Consider the following 22499-nt stretch of genomic DNA (forward strand, 5'->3'; position numbering starts at 1 on the left):
GTAGATGGTAACATGATTGATTCAACTGGAAGAGAAGAATTCCAAGGTCTCTTGTGTGTGCTATTAAGTCAATTTTATTCTGTTTTCCGAAATTCTATGGTGATTGCCTACAAAACTTCTCTAAAATAGATGAGGTTTGAACTTCCATTGTCATCATAATTAAAGAAAATATTTAAATGTCTCCTTGTACAAGACACTATGTTATGTTCCATGCAAAAAGGATTATATAGCCATTGGCCTTGCTTCTAGAAATTTATTTAAAGACATAAGAACACAGGATGTGAAGTAGACACAGAGGTGACCTAAATCAGCTTTTCAGAGGTGACTTTTCCTGGAGAAAATACACAGCATATCTGATATTCAAGATTCTCTTTTAAAATCTCAAAGCATTTTTAATGCGGATGGATTTCCTTCCCCTCATGATATTCCAAGTGAGAAACTTGACTTTCTAAAAGTTAACCTGATGGACATGGAGTAATTTTGTGGTCATAGTAAATTTTGTTTTACATGAGAGATCAGGTGTATGAAGTAAAGCAAAAGCTTTTGAGATCATAAGCCCAGCTGTATTTATTACTAATTTGCAATAGCTTTTTACACAAATTGGTGACCTGAAGAAATTAATAACTGATAACTTTAACGAAACAAACTACAGTAAAAAGCCTTGAGGCAGTGCACACACAGGCATGCCATCAAAATGAAGGTGCCTAGAAGTGAAGTAACATGTTCTGTCTGGGTTTTGGAAGAGAGAAGGAATATTCTGGATGGTGGAATAGGAAAGGAATAGGAACAGACACATCACTATGTCACGTTGAATGCACTGCAGTGTTGCAAAACCATAAGATTTCTCTTCCTCTTTCTCATACTTTTTCTCTCTCAAACACTAACACCAACACCCACTCGTAAACCATATGCATTTTGGGAGACCAAAAATATTGTTATTTTCCAGTACGCTTCCAACCCAAGAGGAGATTGACAGTCTTCCTGCCTTCCCTCGGGAAAAACTGACTCTGCATCTCTTGTTGGGAAGTGGGGCCTTTGGAGAAGTGTATGAAGGGACAGCGGTAGACATCTTAGGAGTTGGAAGTGCAGAAACCAAAGTAGCAGTGAAGGTAATGCTGATCTTTTAACTCCTTGACTTGTTATGTCAACATATTTACAGGGACTTACATGGATACAACTATGATAAAAGAGGAGTGTTCTTGATGGGAAAGATAACTGGGAGAAGGTAGAAACCTGTCCATGGCTACAGAAATCACATTTTCCCCCCATTTCATACATAAATTCTGTTATTAACAGTTACCTCTGAGGTTACTAATTAGCTAAGACCTGGCAGACAGTCTTTCCCTTCAAATATACCATAAGAGAACTGGGGTGCTAGGTGCTAGGGCAGATAGTAAATATTTTAGGCTTGCTGGCTAGATGGTGTCAGTTGCAACTACGCAACTCTGCCATTGCAGTGTGAAATCAGCCATAGTCACTATGTGAATGAATGGGTGTGGTTGTGTTCCAGTAAAACTTTATCTATGAAAACGGAAACTTAAATTTTATATAATTTTCATGTGTTATGAAATACTCTACTTTTTTATAACTTTTTTCAACCATTTAAAAATGTAACAAGTTAATTATACCTCAATAAAGCTGGAAAAAGCAATCCCACTACTGGGCATATACCCTGAGAAAACCATAATTCAAAAAGAGTCATGTACCACAATGTTCACTGCAGCTCTGTTTACAATAGCCAGGACATGGAAGCAACCTAAGTGTCTGTCAACAGATGAATGGATAAAGAAGATGTGGCACACATATACAATGTAATATTACTCCGCCATAAAAAGAAATGAAATTGAGTTATTTGTAGTGAGGTGGATGGACCTAGAGTCTGTCATACAGAGTGAAGTAAGTCAGAAGGAGAAAAACAAATACCATATGCTAATACATATATATGGAATCTAAGAAAAAAAATGTCATGAAGAACCTAGGGGTAAGACAGGAATAAAGACACAGACCTACTAGAGAATGGACTTGAGGATATGGGGAGGGGGAAGGGTAAGCTGTGACAAAGCAAGAGAGTGGCAAGGACATATACATACTACCAAACGTAAAATAGATAGCTAGTGGGAAGCAGCTGCATAGCACAGGGAGATCAGCTAGGTGGTTTGTGACCGCCTGGAGGGGTGGGAGGGAGGGAGATGCAAGAGGGAAGAGATATGGGAACATATGTATATGTATAACTGATTCACTTTGTTATAAAGCAGAAACTAACACCATTGTAAAGCAATTATACTCCAATAAAGATGTTAAAAAAAATAAACCTGGAAAAAATAAAATAACAACTAATAAAAATGTAACAACTATTTTCAGATCATAAGCTGTACAAAAATAGTTAACAGGCTGGAGTTGGTCCACAGGCTGTAGTTTGCTGACCCCTGGACTACACAATTATTCATCATGGTGTATTTGATGATGTCGTTTTAAGGAAGCCCTGGATACACTCTCATATTTTTATAAAACTTTCTTTTGATCAAAGGATGATGAATCTTTTATGTAATTGAATAATATCCTGATCACTGCTTGTTAGGAATTTATTGCTTTGAGAGTGGGCTATACAGCCAGAGAAGTTGGCAGAATTTTCTCCACTTCCAATTGATAGCATTTAACAGTCTTTCACATACTCTAACCTCAACTGGTTTAAACAAGTGTTTCTTTTTCTTAGATAACAAGTTGACTTCTGGCTTTGGTGTAGTACTGTGTCAGGCCAGAGCCAGTATATCTGAAATTCTCTCAACTTTGTACATGTATGGTGCCTTATGGTCCCAAGATGGTTGCCAAAGAATCAAGCATCACATCTTCATTCAGGACATGGAGAGGGGGAAGGATAGCGTTAGATGTATATGTTCAGGAAAGTAAAAGTTCTGCACAAGCCTCTCTCCCCCTCAGCAGTTTCCCCCTTACATCTTTTTGATGAGTACTGAGTCATATGACCAGCCCTGTTTGCAAGGGAGGCTGGAGAATTGGAGAACACAGTTTTTTATGATAAGGGTGCATATTACAAAACAAAACAAAGACTGTCTCCATTAACCCACTGAGCTCACGGAAATGTCTGCTATACTGATTCCTGGCTTGTTTTTACATTGCACAGACTTTGAAGAAGGGCTCCACAGACCAGGAGAAGATTGAATTCCTGAAGGAGGCACACCTGATGAGGTATCAGGGCAGCTCTATAATAATTTTCCCTTGGTATGGGTAGGAAGCTCTTACATCTGATTGGTGGATTTTTAACATTCAAAATGACCTGACATAACAGATTATGCCCAAAATAAACATGGCTGAAGTTTAAAAGGAAATATGTCTGGAGTGACAAGTATTCTATAGAACCCAGCCTTCTGAGCCTGGTCACAAGCAGTCCTCAGGCAGTCCTTTCTTTTACCTTCAATAAGAAGCATGTCTTGCAAGGGATTTCTGAAGCTGTTCAGCTTTAAATATGCTTATGTTCTTCTAAATGTGTGATAATGGGTCAAGTAGACCAAGTAAGGGAGAGTTCTCTTAAGTACAGTGATGTCAATGAGAATATCCCTGGTCTTGGTAAACTTGTCTTCAAGGTTAGAATTAGTTGATGGTCATGAAAACTACTCAAATACATCTTAATACACCCTGAGGCAGTGGTTGATTGGGTCCCAAGTTGTGGGTTCTGATTGTTAGATTGGGGCTTATTTGCTTTGACCTCTTGAGCAAACGTTTGTAGCCAAACCTGAATGTCTGAATTGTTTCTCTGAAAGGGAGAGAGTATTTCATATTTGTCATGACCAAAAACATGATGTTCTAAAATATTTTTCAAAGAAGGACATTAGTTAAAATTACTTTCTTTTCCAGAACATAAAATGCTTAATATAAATATAACTTCTTCTAAAACTCAGTCTGTTCTATCCACATGCCTTGGCCACTAGGGGTTGCAATATTACCTCTGTAAGGCAGGCATGCAGCCGGGTTCTTGGAAAAGGAGGCTTTCATTTATTAAGAGGAAAAAAAAAAAATCAGGGTTTTGAAGGAAACCAGAAATAAAGAATTGTTCTATTCCATAAAGATCCTCACTAGATTTTTGTCGTTGTCATGTTATCCTGCCTGTCTCTTTTCGCCTTTTAGTAAGTTTAATCATCCCAACATTCTGAAGCAGCTTGGAGTTTGTCTGCTGAATGAGCCCCAGTACATCATCCTGGAACTCATGGAAGGAGGAGACCTTCTTACCTATTTGCGTAAAGCCCGGATGACATCGGTAGGAAATGGGGTCCACAGTATTGGTTATGTAATGCAGATGACCTATAAGTTCGTCTTACTTTCCTTTAAATTCAATAGGCTACAGTTTGGGCTGATGGTAGAAACTTAGAAGACTTCTGTCAAAAAAATTCTTATATTTCCTTCATGTTGGATTAGTCAAACTAGAACCCTGGGCTAATGTCTCGCACTTTCTGGCTATCTGAGCCTGCTCTTAGTATCTAATGGAAAAATAGGTCCCTCCCTGCCAGAATCATGGTTTCTGAAGAACAGAGAATGTGTGGAGTTTCTCTGTACTTAATCTATCTGCCTTTCTGTCCCAAATTGAAATTTCCAGCCCTTAGTCTTACATCTCTCCCAGCTGACTTTTCTGTGTGGATTTGCACAGGCGTCTCAAACTTTGGCCAAAACAGAGCTCTTGATTTCATGCATCCTCCTTCATGCCATCCATCTGGTTCCTTACTTTTCTTTTCCTACAACCATGCTAATAGGTCCCGTCCACTCTAGGGTCCTGCTAACAAAATGCAGCCCCGATCCATCCTCTCCATGTCCGCAGTGCCTAGAGCAGCATCCAGCACAGTGGACGGTGTAAATACTGTGGCACGTGTGGGGAATGAGGGCCGGGGGTCTCAGCACCTGTGGGAACCTGCTTTTAGGTCTCAGGTGAGAAACACCTGAGACAAAACAAGTAACTAAAATTTAAATGTGTAGTTTTAAAAATTACGGGTTTTATTTCTATTGAAATAAATTTCTATTTCTATTTATTTCTATTTCTATTATTTCTATTGAAGTATACATTATATAGCTAAAAAACTGAAACATATGACAAGGTTTATGGTGAAAAACAGAAGTCCTGTGCTCTATCTCATCCCCACATCCCAGGCCTCTGCTCATTCCTTCTGGTGTTTACCTCCACTTTCCTAAACGCTCTGCTTATAGTGCTGCAGTATAAGTGAGTTTTCAACCTTGGGGGAGATCTATTGACTGCCTACTGCAAGAGGCAAGGATTTAAGCTCTTAGTCACGTACCAGCCTGACCCCACCAGCTCTACACGCAGAAAAACTCTGCTTTCCCCATCCTCTGACAGTTACCCCAATTTGCAGATGAATCAATATTGCAAGTTTATGTTACTATGTCTATTTAATTATTATTTGCTAAGTTACTCAAATACTATGATTGTGGTTCTTCTCTTGAGTAGTTTAATAAATGCCCCCCCCCACTCGTTTAGGTTTCTATATTCCTAAACTCTCTGACAGAATTGTAACCCTTCTCACAATATGGGTATATATATGAGATAATCCAGCTCCTCACTATATTTTTCCTGGACACTTCTCTCCTAGAGTTGATACAGGCGCTTGTCCTCTGGTCTCTACAGAGCTGTTACCCTAGGGGTTTCCTTCACATGTACCCTGGTAATTTCCATGTTGGACTTTTATTTCCTCAATTCCATGGCTTCTTTGTTCTGTTTTAGAAAAGAGAAAGCATGCAAGGCAAAAATCTTTTTTTTTTTCATTTTGAGGAACTGTTCTTCCCTCCCGCCCCACACTTGATTAATAATTTGGCTGGATTCTAGGTTGAAAATCCCTTGTCCTCAAAAATAAAATTCCTGCCTCTTTGTTTTCTAGCTTCTACAATTGCCTTTAAAATGTTTTATGCCATTCTGATTCCTGGACATATGATCAGGGACTTGCTTTTTGTCCTCTCTTTGGAAAATTTTAGGAACTTCTTTTTTTTTTCTTTTCCTTATAAATTTATTTATTTAATTTTAGCTGCGTTGGGTCTTTGTTGCTGTGCGCAGGCTTTCTCTAGTTGCTGCAAGCTGGGGCTACTCTTCATTGCAGTGTGCAGCTTCTCATTGCAGTGGCTTCTCTTTGCTGCGGAGCACAGGTGCTAGGCACGCGGGCTTCAGTAGTTGTGGCGTGTGGGCTCAGTAATTGTGGCTTGCAGGCTCTAGAGTGCAGGCTCAGTAGTTGTGGCACACGGGCTTAGTTGCTCTGTGCATGTGGAATCTTCCTGGACCAGGGCTCAAACCCGTGTCCTCTGCATTGGCAGGCAGATTCTTAACCACTGCACCACCAGGGAAGTCCCAGGAACTGCTTCTTATCTGTGATACATTTTACTCATCTGGACACTCAGCTTGGAAAATCATCCCTTTTAGTTCTGGGATTTTTTAATATTATTTCTTTGGTAATAAAGAAAACTCTTTGTTCCCTTTATTTCCTTGTTCTAGAAATCCTAGTAGTTGGATAATGGTCACCTTTGTTGTATCCTTTTCTTTTATTAGCTGCTTTCTCTTATTTTCTACTCTTTGTATTTTTGCTCTCAATTCTGGTATATTTCCTTAATTTTTTAATAGAATTAAAAAGTTTAATTTTCCATAGACTCATTCTTATATTTTGACTGCCTCTTAAAATAGTATTCTGATTTTTCCATACATGCAAAGTCTTCTTTTATCTTTCCTAGGATACTAATCATAGTTTTTATTAAGTGTTAATTTGCTTCCTGCATTGTCTTGACTTCCTTTTTGCCTCATTGTTCTGGGATCTGTTTGTAATATGAGAAGCTTTTCTCAAATGTTTTGTAATTTGTGGCTGGTCTTCATATTTAATAGGGAGACCTAAGAATTGGAGCCTACGTCTGTGGCAGCTTCCTTTGGGTTGTCAGGGGGGACCCTGATGTTCCGCTGGGGTCGCCTGATGACAGCACCTGGATGTCTTTCCTGGCATACGCCAGTTTCCCCAGAGAGGAATCTGCTGGTCTCCTGCCTGGGCAATAAACGCCTGAGCCTCAGTCAGGGAGTCGAGTCGGGGAGGAGGGCTGGAGGTCTCTCAGGATGAGGATTCTTATTTAATTCCCTTCTCCATTTTTAGCACAGCGCCTTAGTATGACTGGTATCTTTGAACTTGGAGTTGCTCTGGTTCTGTGTGTGTGTGTGTGTGTGTGTATGTGTGTGTGTGTGTGTGTGTGTGTGTGTGTGTGTGTGTATGTGTGTGTGTGGGTTTAGCAGCGGAAAGCCTGCTGCTGCTGTGGGGCGGGGATCTAGGGTCTACTTAGCTCTTAAAACAAACTTTTAAATATTCACTTTGCTTTCAGTCCTGCCCCTCAACCCTGCATTCAGAGATACTTGCTACCTCGAATTCCAGAGTGTTTATGGGGTTCTATAGTGAAAAACGTCACTTAATTCTTGTCTTCTACCTCTGCAGGCAGCCAGCTTTCATCTCTCTTGGCTCTGCTAAATGACCACACCTCCACCTGCTTTCCTTCCTCCAAAAATGTTTCCTTGCGCTCTATCTATTCTCCTGATCTGTTTATCCTCTTGAGATCACAACATTTCCTCTATAATGTCATTTTAGTAAGGTTTGGGGAGAGAATAAAACTAAAATGCATAAATTCAATTCCTCATCTTTAACAAGAAAGTGCCTCTGTAGATTTTTTTTTTTTTAGTTTTTTGTGGGCGAGAGAAGAGACAATGAAGGTGGACTAAAAGAACTCACAGAGCTGCTTTTCCCAAACTACTCTTATTCAGCCAGTGTCCTAGTGGTTCTGACGACTGGTTCTCAAGTGCACTTCAGTTCTTCCACTGCCTTTCCTGCTGGCTACCAAGGCAGCGTTCATGATTGTCTCTCTTGCCCTGACCTTATCAGACAGGGTGCCCTTAGGTGCTGAGTGCCAGAATCAAGGTGCGGGGTCCACAGCGGAGGGCCATGGGCTCTACGCCCCCATCAGTCTAAGTTCACACAGGGCCAGCCGCCTCTCCACAGAGAGTGCTACAAGCACCCTTCTCCCCATCCCCACTCTGAGACTGTTTTGTTGGGTTGAATGCATAAGGATTGACTGCAACTGGGTTTATAAACCTTAGTCTGGTCCTTCATTTTTAGGACTCAGTTTCTGCATCGTAAAATGGAACCCTGAATCCAAAACTTTTTCGGCTTCTTTTAGCTTTGATATTCTAAGATTGTAGTAAGATAGAAAAAGTGAACAAAAAAACCTATCTATCAGAATAATACAACTACATAGCCAGACACAATTCACTTCATGAAATTTTTGCCGGGTATTTATTTTACGACAGTGGAGGATGTGGCTCTTGCTTTCAAGGGCCCTGCCACATGGTAGGGTGGGTAAGTCACATATGAATGAATCATTTAAGGTAGAAAGAGGGAAAGCCCATTAGAATGGAGTAGAGAATACACTGCTGAAGCACAGAGGAGAGAGAGATGATTTCCAACTGGGGAGATGAGAGAAGGCTTCACGGAGGAGGTCTTCTGTTTGGGACACAACCAAGGTGCGAGATAGAACAGTTTCTGAAACTACACTGATATGAGTTATATAAAAGGCTTTGACTAGGGATGGACAGAGATGGAGGTTCAATATGTCTGGAGGGTTTGGCAAGAGAAGACAGGTGGTAGCCGAGGACAGCATCTGGGGTTAAGGAGGCCCGACATGGGGTAATGAAATGTTCCAATAGGTTGTCACAGGGGCTATTAGGAGCAAGTTACAATTAGAGATTCAAACAGGCAGGCAGCATTTGAAAATCTGTCAGCAAGGAACAGGGCACTAGCCACCAGACTGAAGTGCAGGAGTAGGATTCTCTGCGAAGAATGTCTTCAAGAGTAGAGTAGGTTTTGCCAAGGGCAAAGAAGGATTCCATTCACAGAGGAACCAATGAACCAGCTGAGACACAAGGCAGGGACTCAGACACAAGGCTGTGAGAGGCGCATCTAGTGGACCTGAACAGGGCTGCAAGGGATTGATTCTTGGGAGTAAGACTGAGTTTAGTTTTAAGACATAGGTGTAGTTGAGTGGGACCATGGCAATGTTGAGTCCCAGAATTCAGGATTCTTCCTACTTTTTGGGACAAGACATGAGCTTGTCAGGGGAGTCAGAGGGAACAGCATTTAAGAGCACCCGTCTATGAGGAATCAAGGGATTTCAAGGTTGTGAATCCTTTGAGATGCTCATTGAAGGATGTGGATGGAAATCAAGAATACGGAGGGCATTCCAGGAATGATAGAAGGAATAATGAAGAGAGGCTGAGAAATGCAGAGCAGGTATAAGGAACTGCAAATGGCCCAGTGTGACCAAAGCACAGATTGTGAGAGAAGAATCTATGGAAAATAAATGGATGTAAAGAGAGGCTGGTGCAGCCTGGGGCTGCCATGGAGGCTGTGCTCAGGAATCTGTAATAGACTCTACAGGCAGTGGGTCACAACAAAGTGAGCTAATTAAAACACAGGAGGCTGGAGACATGGGAAGTTTGGGAAGCATCAGATAGGGATGATAAAGGCTTGAAACAGGGTAATTGCAGGGAAATGGTAAGGGACAGACAGTATATGAATAGAGCCTCCAGGAAGGAACTTTGAATTTTTTCCATATGGTACTAATAAAAACGTCAACTGGCTTTGTTCATGTAGAAATCATCGCAGCCAGTACAGGCTCAACTGTATATTTGTGCTGGCTCTCTTAGATGAGAGGAGTAATCTGTGACCTTGAAATAGAGTATTGCTAACAATTTCTATGGGACCCATATGGAGAACAAGCCCATTGTCATGACTGACATTATAGCGTGACATTGGGCCAATAATTAAACTGATTAAACTATCATCATTACTGCTAATGAGAACAGCTACTATTTATTAAGTGCCTGTTATGTCCCAGCTAGATTACATAGCTTATCTCAGATCTGACACAGTTAGTATTATTGTTCCCATTTTACATATGAGAAAATTGCTTAGTGAATTAAGCAATGTGAGCAAGTTCACACAGCTTGTAAGTAGCAGAACTAGGTTTTAAACTAGTCTGTTTGATCTAACACCCTGAGATCTTTCCAATAAAGATTCTATATTGCTTCTGCTTACTAAAGAGAGTCTTATTTATGTATATTTTGGTAGAAAGCATATAAATGTAGTTCTTTTCCTCTTTGTTGGAATTCTTTTACCATAACTAAAAATTCCTTTAAAACATCATATATATGTGTGTGTGCATGCATATATATGTGGCCAAAAATATACATATATATTTTGTGCAAACTGGAAAAGTGCCTGTAATTTTTCTTTTATTTCTTACAGTTTCACGGTCCTTTACTCACCTTGGTTGACCTTGTAGACCTTTGTGTAGATATTTCAAAAGGCTGTGTCTACTTGGAGCAGATGCACTTCATTCACAGGTACAGTGACATTCTGGATAAAGAGTTCTTATGAAGATTGGCACAATAATCACCTGCAGTTTGGGTAGAATATACAAGATAATTAACATTTTCATTCCTTCAAAATAGCAATAGTTTCTGTTAAAATCTCTCTTCTCTACAGACCTCCTAGTGTTACTTGTCTGATCTCTGGAATTTTATTATTATTATTATTAAAGTATAGCTTCTGCCATAGGGATCTAGCAGCTCGGAATTGCCTTGTCTCTGTAAAAGACTATACTAGTCCATCACGGATAGTGAAGATTGGGGACTTTGGACTCGCGAGGGACATCTATAAAAATGATTACTATAGAAAGAGAGGAGAAGGCCTGCTCCCTGTTCGGTGGATGGCTCCAGAAAGTTTGATGGATGGAATCTTCACTACTCAGTCTGATGTATGGTGAGCTTAACAGGACACAGAGAAACGTGGGCAGAACCATCCAATGCCCGAGCCAGAAGGGATCTTAAAAGGTCATCTAGTCTTGTTTTTTACATGAGAAAACATAAGACCAGAGAGGTTAAGTGATTTGCCTCAAGCTAAAGTGAAAGCTGGTGGGCAAGGAAGGGCTATTCTTGGGTCTCAACAGTTTATACCTCTCCCTCCAATTAGTTTTGATCCGTTACCTTACTGGTGTGTGTGGAATAGATCCATTTATTTCAGATAGCTCACTACTCTCCACAAGTGCAGAGGCCATGACTAATAGGAATTGGTGCCTATGATTAATGTCCAAGTATATGTCCAAATGCCTACTATTTTGGGATGTTTGGTCATTAATTTATACACAAAATTTAAATCATGGATCTCAAAACGATTAGGACATGAGGGAGGTTTGGAGAGCTCTTTATTATTTGAATAGAACCCCTCATTTCTGCTTGTTGACCCCAAACTTTTGATTAGAGCTGCTCAAAATGCAAAGATTCATCCAATAACTTTTAAGCTGGACTGGACCTCTGCAAAACTGGGGATGAAATAAAGTCGGTCTTCAGTGTTGTCAGTTTATATTCATGCCTTCCCTCTCCACATTTACTAGCACTCAAACTCAGGAAGAAAGGTGAAATGCTTTCTTGCTCACCCCTAGTGTGTTTGCATAATGAAGCTATGGAAGCCATAGGTAATGGAGGTCCGCAGTGCAGATTCAGCCAGGGAAGAGGAGCACAGTGTGCATGTGTGTGTGTGTGTGTGTGTGTGTTTGTGCCCCCACTAAGCCTTCCTATCACCTTTGAAGTGTTGTTAGTATGCAGTTGCTTGTTCTCTTTTTCTTGAGGTCAACTTGCTTTTAAGTCTCCCATTTGCCTTTTATGGGGCCAAAAATGCCAATCACAAAGTAGACTCTGATAGCCCCAGGAATAATTATGTTGGAAAAACTACTGTAAACATGATGTTTCTAATATGTATAATTAAAGCAAACTCTTTAATATCTTTAGGTCTTTTGGAATTTTGATTTGGGAAATTTTAACTCTTGGTCATCAGCCTTATCCAGCTCATTCTAACCTTGATGTTTTAAGCTATGTGCAAACAGGAGGGAGACTGGAGCCACCGAGAAATTGTCCCGATGATCTGTAAGTTAATCATGTTCCATAAGTACCCAAGAACAAAAACATGTGCACAGGCAATCACGTGCCTCATTGGTATGGTATTTTTAAATAAAAACTGAATCTATATATTTGTATATCTTATGTAAAATGTAAATTATTGTGGCACTTAATTTACTAAATACATGATGGTTTCTTTTTATTTATATATATACATGATATTTCATTTCAGAAGCAAAATCTAGAACAGCAGAATATGTTTATACTCTAGGTTAAGAGAATTCTAATAAATAAATAAAAGCTCTTTGTGTATATGTGTGCGTGTGTGCGTGCGTGTGTGTGTGTGTGTGTGTGTGTGTGTATTCACATATATACTCATTTCATTTTGGAAGATCTAATTTGACTAACATCTTAACCTGCATATTAAAAGGTTCTATTAACTAGGAATATATTGTTTAAAAGTTGGATTGCTTTTGTTGATAAAGCTGATATTGGGATATAGTACTGCTAAAAATTATATAGGTTGTTATCTATTTATGAACTTCACACGAAGTGGCTACATAAGGATTAGTGACTTTATCAAATTGATCCTGGCAACTATTGAATTCTAATAGATTTGTGATCCTTGGAACAGTAGGTGATTTTGATCTAATTATAAAGGAAAAGCAAGCCAAGTAATTTTGCTGAGTACTAATCTACCTTCTTGTGAACAACCTTGGCAGAAATATCAAGTCTTGACACTTTTTCTAAGAGGTGTTTTACCCAAGAAATTTCTAAAAGAACATATAATCAACAAGTATAAACTCCTCTGTTGTGTGCACTACACCATGCTAAGGACTGTATGGAATACAGAGGTGTTTAAACCGGAGCCACGCTTCTTCAGCATCTCTGAATGTATTTTGAAAGAAAAGACACACACATGGAGCAGCTGGATAACAAACCAACATGTAATAAAGTGCTAAACTGCGTGGTACAGACAAGTGCAAAAGGAATTAGCAGTATGCGGATACACACCATGATTGCACTGCCTTGCCTATGCTGTGTTATTTAGAGGATTATTCAGATTAGAGCCAAAGATGATTAAGATCGGGGCACCTTGGCTGGATGTTCTATGCGTGAATGTTTTTGTATTATTTAAATCTTCCAGCTAGAAGAAGATTGGAATCACTGTCTGTTTCTGTTTAGCTCTTATAGCCTCTGGGATATTTACAGAAGGATCAGTTATACACATACCTGAACAAGTTTGGTGGCAGTGTCTAAAAGTATGACTCATGATCCTTTTGGGGCAGATGGGAAAACTTCTAGAAGTTAGGACTAAGAAAGTTATACAAAATTTGAAAAACTTTAGTCTAGGGCTTGAGGAAAAAAACCCAGCATACCTAGGTATAAAATACATTTTAATTAAATAGTTAGCAAACTAATCACTGTTTTGCATCTCTTACACATCTATTGACCACTCAGAAAATTTCTCCCAAATTTCAGTTGCACGAAATTTTCCTTGTGCTGTTAGAATTCTATTTGGCATATGTTCCCCTCTAGAGGGTAATGTACCTCATCATAATTAGGCTCTTTTTTTGGATAGGCACTCTAGGAATCAGTCACTGAATTATACGTTTTGACTTATGTGTTCATTTATTTTGTTTGGGGAAGAGGGAGGTGGATAATTAACTGCCCTATTGTGGAGAAGAAAAATGCGGGTACGTTGAACTTTGCTCTATCCAAAGGTATCCAAAAATTCAATTAGAAGGAGGAGAAAGAAGGAGTGCTAGAAAAGTTCTAGACAAATATTCCTGATTATAAGTGGAAAAAGATAATATTCTATATAATTTTATTTTGAATAATTACTCAGTTGGATACATTATTGCTCTAATTTTATAAAAATATAGTTTCCTTGAAGCTAAAATTTCCGTTGCTGATTTTGAAGTTCATTTGAACATCAGTAATTAAAAAGTGAACAATGCTCCAAGCCCTCTAAGGGCTGCATGCTCCAGATCCCTAGGAAGGGTTAACGACCCACGGCCAACCAGGAAGACAAGCTGTGCTAAGGAAACGGAGCTCTCAGCGATGCCATTCAATCTGTCCACGGCCTTAAGTTGTCACGATAAAGATTAACTACTCTCCTTAGAGTACAGAGGGAACTGATTTTTATTTGAAGCAGTTCTCGGAGATCATAGGCCCAGCTTAGAGGGTTGAAAGTCTGTGCTGAGCCAGGCTGCACCTTCTATTCACTGCTTAAATACTCAGCACCTGGATGCACTCTGGGTCAGGTGAGTCCATAGATGGCTAGCTATTAATGGAATGTGAGAGTTCAGAGCATTCCTGCCCTTCTTCCCATAGCCTGGGATGTACGGTGCAAAGCCCAGCCCTCAGCATTCTCTTCAGCTTTTAGTTTGCACAACAACCATAGCACTCTCAAGAATAAACGGGATCAAAGGGCAATCTACATCAAGTGAGAGAGCTCTTTCACAGGTATCACAGGGGCAACTGAAATTACTGGAGAGTCTCTCAAATGACGGAGGCGACAATGGGAGAACATGGAGGCTCACCATCTTATTTTTACCCCTTAAGAATATGTATACCTAGACGCTAATTGATGCTAACTGGGTCTTTCTGGGATTGGGTATTTTAAAATCTGTATTTTATGTGCTGTGCTTAAACACTTATAAAAACTTATCCCCTTAATACTGAAAGATGCCATGGAGTTTTCAACTGTTGAATTTCAATTGCCTTACAAATCCAAGGATTTTACTCATAGAGACTATTAATGAACATGGTTAATGAGGTTGTGCTATTGTGGAAAAAACTGAAGCAAAGAGGAGTAAAGGGGTTGGCATAGTGAGTGGAAGAATTTGAACTGGAACACTTAGCTAAATGAGACATTTCAAGTATAGTGTGTGAGTATCTGTTTAGAGGTAGAACAACCAGCCCAGGTAAATTTTAATAAAAGTGAAGGAGCTGTCAGTTTATTTAGACTAATATGCTTGAATATTTGTAACTATAACTTGGTACAAGTATTTAATGCATGATACTGAATTGTGACAAGTATGTATTTGTATGGAAAGACCCCTATGCCAAAGATACAGTTGTTAATTTACCTGAAAGATATGCATTTTTTAGGATTGATAAAATTTTAAAAGCCTAGTCATTTATTCCATTGTCACCTTAATGCTGTTTAAGAGCACAAGTTTTACTCTTTACTTTTAAATGACTACTGCTTTATAGAGCTCCTCTTTTCTTAATCTAGGGCAATCCAGTGCTCATTTGGCCCTGGATAGTGGGAGAGAAAGGTTTTAAATACCATCAGGTCAATTGTTTTTGCCATCAGAGAGTTAAGAGTAATGATGGACTCAATGTAAATTAAAGCCTCCATAGATGAAAATTAGGAATATCTGATTAAATAACTTGCACAGATTAAACTTTTGGAGGGGAGTGTGAGTGGGTGAAGTACAGAGTGGCAAAGGGGCGACTGTATGGATGGCTTCTCTCCCCTCTCCCTCCGTCCTCCTCTCGCTCCTTCCTTCTCACTAAATCATCTCCATTAAGTGTCTTGAATACTTTGTAGAATGAGGTGGGATATAAATAAATAAACTAGAAACTTCATAATTGAAATATGACAAGTCTTGAGAGATTCAATGTATCCTCTGGCAGTATCTCAGAATCACAACTTTCTTTTTAGAAGGGATAGGCTCCCTGTGGCAAGTTACACTTCACTTTCTCCTCTCACCTCTTAGGACAACCCTAAGATTCCCATCAAGATTCTACTTTAACTACTGGTTTAAACTCCATGATCGAATATCAGTTACACGATGTTATTTCAGAATCGAATTGTCTTTTACTGAGTTCTCTGTCATCCCTGTTTCTAAATGTCACAGATTATAAAGAAATATGTAAAAGATTAGGTTCTTAGCGATGATTCTAATCTTTAAAAAATAAAGCCAAGTTTGGCACTCCATATCCAGAATGTAAATTCCTTGTAATATATATGAAAAGTCATCAGATCAATACTGAAAAACAGACCAATATTAGGTTTCTCCATGATACTCTGATATTGAGTATTAACTCTGACCTGAGGTGCTTGCAAGAATGAAAGAGATGGAAGTGGAGTCTGCATGCCATATACAGATACAGCTATTTTAAATACAATGCCTATGATGATTTCTGCATCATTGTCACCTAGCAATTGAATATTTTCTTACTCCCGCTCCACTGTCATTGTCTGAGTCTAACACCATTATCTCTCACCTAGTCTTCAATAACTTCCTTCGCTTCGTCCCAGCTTACTGGACATATATTCACTACCAAATGTGAAATAGATAGCTAGTGGGAAGCAGCCATATAGCACACGGAGATCAGCTCAGTGCTTTGTGACCACCTAGAGGGGTGGGATAGGGAGGGTGGAAGGGAGACGCAAGAGGGAGGAGATGTGGGGATATGTGTATCTGTATAGCTGATTCACTTTGTTATACAGTAGCAACTAACACACCATTGTAAAGCAATTATACCCCAATAAAGATGTTAAAAAAAACAGAACTTCCTTGCTTCCAACTTGCCCGTCTACCATCAATTCTCCACATATATCAACTAGAGTCATCCTTTAAAGATGTAAAGGTCATGCCCACTTAAAAACCTTGGACAGCTTCCATTGCAGTGCCATAAAACCCAGCACCTAGCCTGGCCCTTGATCTGGTTGATCCTCACCTCTCTGACCTCATCTTTTATACTCTCCCCCTCAATGACTGCTCTACAGCCACACTGGCTTTCCTTCACATTCCAAAATGTGCCAAGCTCTTTCCCAATTTAGGAATTTACACATGCTTTTGCCTCTTCTAGTGTGTTCCCTGACTTCCATCCCCACCCAGTCCCCATGACTAGCATCTTATTTTCCTACAGAGTTCATTGGCTTAAACATCGCCTCTGCAGAGGGTCCTTCTATAAGCAATTTGCCAAAAATGTTCCATCTCTTATTAGAGCTCACATCTGTTTTCTTTAGTACTTTTTTTTAGAACTTATAATTTGTAATTGTATATTTATCTGTTGATATGGTAGTACTAATATTTTTAAATACTTCCCAGTTTATGTTTCTTTAGCAGTCTTTCTCTCTCTGCCCCCAATCGGCCTTCTAGATCCAGAAAGTAAAAAAGAGAACAGGTACTTGACCTTTTTAGTGAGTCAGTAGACTTGGAAATGAAGCTTGGAGGAGAGAGAGGGTTATCTGTTGGGCTGGCTAAAAAGTGTCTTTGATTTTTAAGTAAAAATAACAGACATATTTTTCATTTTTACCAAGAACTTTATTGAACACTGTATTCACCCTCTTATTCCACTACCTTCTGCCATTTTTCAGGCAACTTAATAATTCCATCTTCCCAAAACTTATCTTTTTGAGCAAAGAACTGTTCCAGGTGTCTTTTACAGTCTTCCAGGGAATTGAAATATTTTCCATTAAGAGAATTTTGTAAAGACCAAAATAAATGGAAATCTGAAGGCACAATGTCTGGTGAATACAGCAGATGAATCAGAACTTCCCAGCCAAGCTGTAACAGTTTTTGCCTGGTCATCAAAGAAACATGCGCTCTTTCGTTAACCTGATGGAAGATTATGCATTTTCTGTTGACTAATTCTGGACGCTTTTCGTCGAGTGCTGCTTTCAAGCTGGTCTAACTGGTAGCAGTACTTGTTGGAATTAATCGTTTGGTTTTCCGGAAGGAGTTCTTAATACAGGATTCCCTTCCAATCCCACCATATATACATAACCTTCTTTGAAGACCGGCCTTTGGTGTGGTTGGTGGTGGTTTATTTCGCTTGCCCCACGATCTCTTCCATTCCACGTTATTGTACAGTATCCACTTTTCATCACCCATCACAATTTGTTTTAAAACCGGAATGTTTTTGTTACGTTTAAGGAGAGAATCGCATGAGGAAACACCCTCAAGAAGGTTTTTCTTGCTTAACTTACGTGGAACCCAAACATAAAAGCGATTAACATAACCAAGCTGTGGCAAATGATTTTCAGCACTTGATTTGGACATTTTGAGTATGTCAGCTATCTCCCGTGTGGTATAACGTCGACTATTCTCAATTAATGTCTCGATTCGATAACTATCAACTTCAACTGGTCTACCCGACCCCGGAAGCATCCTCCAGCGAGAAATCTCCAGCACGAAACTTCACAAAGCACTTTGGACACATTCGATCAGTCACAGCACCTTCTTCATACATTGCACAAGTCTTTTTTTGCGTTTCGGTTGCATTTTTACCTTTCTTGAAATAATAACGCATAATATGCTGAAAATGTTGCTTTTTTTCCTTCCACCTTCAATATTGAAATAGCTACACCAATTTTGATAAGTTTTTTTATAATGCACGCTGACGTGACAGCTGTCACATACAATCTAACAAAATTGTTTTGAATGAAGTTAAAGACAACTAAGTGCTACTAGAGCCACCTTACGGAGAAAAACAAACGAACCTTTTAGCCCACCCAACAGACTCCTTTAGCTCCTTGTTAGCTTGCTAAATGCCAGGTGTGAGCAACTAAACCTATAATTCTATATAAGGATAGTCTAATAAAAAAAGAGGAATTGAAGAGAAACTCAACTCCTTCTAAGCCCCGGGCAAGTGTAGGAAGAAGAGACCTTAACAGACAGAGGTAGGAGGATGAAGATGTTGGATATTTAGGTCTCGAAACCTCTGTAGGCCTCAGTTAGATTAGGTGCGGGTGACACTAAGCACAGGGAGCAACTGCCCACTCCTCCCAATTTGGCAGGATGGCAAGGAGATCACTGAGCAGGGGATCCCCCACATTGACATGGACACCCAGCATCATGAACAGGGTAGGATGGCATGTCCAGACAGGGAACATGTAGCTTGCCCTTCTAAGCCTCCTTTGTTTCCTGTGTAGAGTGAACATTTTGTTGAAGGCTGGAGATTCAGCCGAGGAGCATCTTCAGGCATGCAACAGAAACAGGAAGGGATTTCCTGGGCCTTGTCAGCAGATATGGGACATGATGCCGTCTCAGAGGCCTGCAGCTAGAGAGAGAAAAGGGGGGACCAGTTCAGGGAGAAGGGCCAAAAGAACAGGTTAAAGGGATCATAGACTGCAGAGAGCAGCCGATGCCTGCAGGATGGACCAGACCAGTCACTCCTTATGGAATTCCTCATCATTTCATTCTCAGACTAGAGAAGGAGGGCACAGTGGGGTCCAAAGGATCCTTCACTGTGCCAGTACAACTCACAAAAGACTTTCACCCAACGTAAATCCTGATACCACCTTGGAGAGGAAGACAGAGGGAGTAGGAAGAGCCTAAAGATAAGAGAGACTGAGTTATTATCCATAAAAGACTGAGGATTACCTAAAAAGGGTGGTTTAAAATATTGGAATGGGCTAGGTTATAAATGGCATTGTACTAATTTTCTTCTACTAGGTGGGGCTTTGAGAATTAGTTACAGAACAAAGAGCTACATTTTCCCCTGCTCCTATGAGTTGTAGTGGATAAATTTTGTCTCCCTCTTACGTTTGCTATATATATCGTATGAGGACAGGAGTCACACTGCCACATCTCTTGCTCTTGATATACTGCTCATATATAGTAAGTGTCCAACAGATCTGCTGAATGAATGAATGAACATTAGTCAAGAGTTCTGCACAGACATTTCTTAGACAACCATTAAGGAAAAGAGAATGTTCAACCAGCTATCTATGTCTAGGAGAACTGAGTCTCTTAATGAACCTGGCAGTGTAAGGAAGAGTAAAAACATTAGAATTGGATCTGATTTCTACCTCTGGTTCTGCCACTAAATATCTGTGTGGCTTGGAGTAAATCTTAGATTTTGTTTCAGATATCAGTGTATGAATGTAAAATTTAATCTCAGCTTCTTCAGTAATTTTTATAGCTGTTAGTTTCCTAATGGGTTCAGTAAACATTTTCCAACCATCTATTTACTATCTATTTATTTAGATTAATAACTGTTGAATGTCAGCTTTTCAGAAGGAAGATGTTTTCTAATAAACGTAGTTATACTGCCAGCCACTATTATATAAGAAACAAAAGCTTTTGTTCTGGTTCAGTTATATTAATTATGGAAAACTGGCAATACCTCAAATTCTTTTCCTTCTGAAATGAACTTACCTGGGTTATCAGTAATGGGTACCTAGTCATATCCAATCACTATTTACTTTGTGTCCTTACCCACATATCCAGGTGGAATTTAATGGCCCAGTGCTGGGCTCAAGAACCTGACCAAAGACCTACTTTCCATAAAATTCAAGAACAGCTTCAGTTATTCAGAAATTTTTCCTTAAATAGTATTTCTCAATGCAGAGGAGAAACAAACCCCAGCGGAGTCATAAATGAAGCCTTTGAAGGTAAGTTTGATTCTTCTTCAGAATTTTTGGGTTTTCTCTACAGTGTGAACTGAATAAGGTTAAAATGGGATGTACGTGGAAGACATCTTACAGTGCGTAAGAAGAATAATATACTGGCACCATCCTCATAATCAAGTATTTATTGTACTCCTCTTTGAAAATAATTTTGATTTGTTCATTAAATTAAAAAAAAAGAATGGTATGGCCCCTGGATTTATAATTTCAGATAGTAAGGATGAGAATTAACATGTTAGACTATATTTTCATGAGGCCTGTTCTCTCCGCCCTCCACCCCTCATGCCAGTTTGCACCTCAGTGGCAGAGTTGAGTTAATTATAGTTGATGGTACATTATCGTCACTGGTCTATGCAAGACTTCTCTTTCATTTGTTTGTTTAGTCCCTTTATCTCCATATTCCTCTCCTGTTCTATTTCCTCCCTCCACCTGCCAGGCAGCCATACTAATGTCTTTAATGTGTATCTTTTAATTTGTTGTATATTGTATGCATGGATACTATCGTGTTATGTAATGCTTCTTTTCTTTCTTTTTCATTAAGTACTGTGTTTTTAAGAGTCATCCATGTTGCTATGTATATGTCTAATCTGGTGCTTTTAACTGCTACTTAGTTTGCTATGATTATTGTAGTGGGTCACACCTTGCTAAGGTCTACTGTGATTCCACTACAGTATTTTGGTATTAAAACACAGTAGTCACTTAATTCATTTCCAAAATCAGATTTACAACACATTTGCCTAATTGGCTGCAGAAAAATAAATTTTAAAACGATCCTTTCCAGCTGCTCTTAAACTTCATCCCATTATTAAAAGTTCATAGGACCCTTTGTTTTTTTTCAAATGCAAACATTCTTGCTTAGAAATAAACCTGGCAAGATTGACCATGACTCAGAATCCCTCAGAAATTAAGACTCTCCGTCTCTGCACTGATTGATTACACAATGCTGATGGTTGCCCTGGAGTCATCTCTCTACAGTGAGACCTTCACCGTGAGTGATACACTTGACTAATAATGGCAGGGAAAAATACGAAGCCCAAGGACGAATATCTGCTTGTCTTGTTTGCTGTGTTTCTGACTATACATTTTGAGTAACTTTGGATCCATGACATGAATGGAGATAAGACTCTGATCATGAGACTTCTTTAACACAAACAGCTAAGTGACAGATTGGAAAGGGCTGTGCTTGCTTTGAGCATGCGTCCTGATCCTTAACAGAATAAGCCTTGTTAATAATCTCACATTGGCTCTACCTGCCTTCTCATCATGGAACCGAGCTGATTCTAGGAGTGCCAATGGTTGAGCCCTTACGAGTTATAACTGCAAGGCAACCCCACTTTTCTGGAGGGTTCTATACATATACCTGACTGTGTGAAGATCACCCAGGTTAAGAAAAAACATATCTATAAGCCATTCTGCATACAATAAAATCCTTCTCATTTTCTAAACGTTTGCTTAATGTATTCCTTTGAATGAATATTTGAGAAAATTTAAAAAATTATTTCAACAGATACCTGTTGACTTTTGTGCAAGGCCTAGTATAGTGGTAAGCACCTGAATTTAATGTGTACCATTGGGAGGCTTTAAAGAAAAAGAAGAGGCAAGAATATTTCTTTCCCTTGAGAAACTATAGAGTCAGTTTCTTTAATCTTGTATGTAATGTTTAGTAGTGAGCTGTTCTTCTACTGGTGATTTTAAAAGTTGTCCTTGTCATAGGACTGTGTCTCTATCCACAGGAAAGGTGAGTGTCACCAGTCTACTACTGAATAATACTGTTTTGCTCAAGCCATTTGAATCTGCCCCTGCTTGGCCTGGTTCTTATTGGTTGTAACTTCACATACGGAAACTTTAGAGGAACAACAATCTGGGGTGGTTTGCCAATATGTAAAATGAAATCTTTTGTTCCTGAGGTAGATGAATGGCAGTAAGTGGGTTGAGTTGATTGCAGAGATGTTTGAAAGGCAAGCAGAACATGGTTTTGCTTACTGGGCACTGAAAGCATGATTTCCTTACTAAATCACTGCTCTGATCTCTAGAAGGCAAAGCTTAACTACTAAGCCTCTGATTCAGATTTTCTTGTGAATATCATTTTTGTGGCCTTTATAAAATGAAACACAATCGTCATCTTCTTAAAGGTTTAAA

At 39.3% G+C, this 22499-nt stretch overlaps 1 protein-coding gene across 1 annotated transcript in view; it reads left to right on the forward strand.

The window, feature by feature from the left end:
- Positions 1 to 22499, forward strand: part of ROS1 (ROS proto-oncogene 1, receptor tyrosine kinase) — a 112188-nt gene that overhangs the window by 83905 nt on the left and 5784 nt on the right. The window contains 7 exon segments of the mRNA XM_027079691.1: positions 947 to 1109; positions 3140 to 3204; positions 4141 to 4270; positions 10335 to 10432; positions 10647 to 10850; positions 11876 to 12010; positions 20182 to 20345. Of these exon segments, the coding sequence (XP_026935492.1) occupies positions 947 to 1109; positions 3140 to 3204; positions 4141 to 4270; positions 10335 to 10432; positions 10647 to 10850; positions 11876 to 12010; positions 20182 to 20345 (959 nt within the window).

The sequence above is a fragment of the Aethalodelphis obliquidens genome, unplaced genomic scaffold (genome assembly GCF_003676395.1).
Source record: "Aethalodelphis obliquidens isolate GAN/ISIS:26980383/991018 unplaced genomic scaffold, ASM367639v1 scaffold3, whole genome shotgun sequence".
Taxonomy (NCBI): Eukaryota; Metazoa; Chordata; class Mammalia; order Artiodactyla; family Delphinidae; genus Aethalodelphis; species Aethalodelphis obliquidens.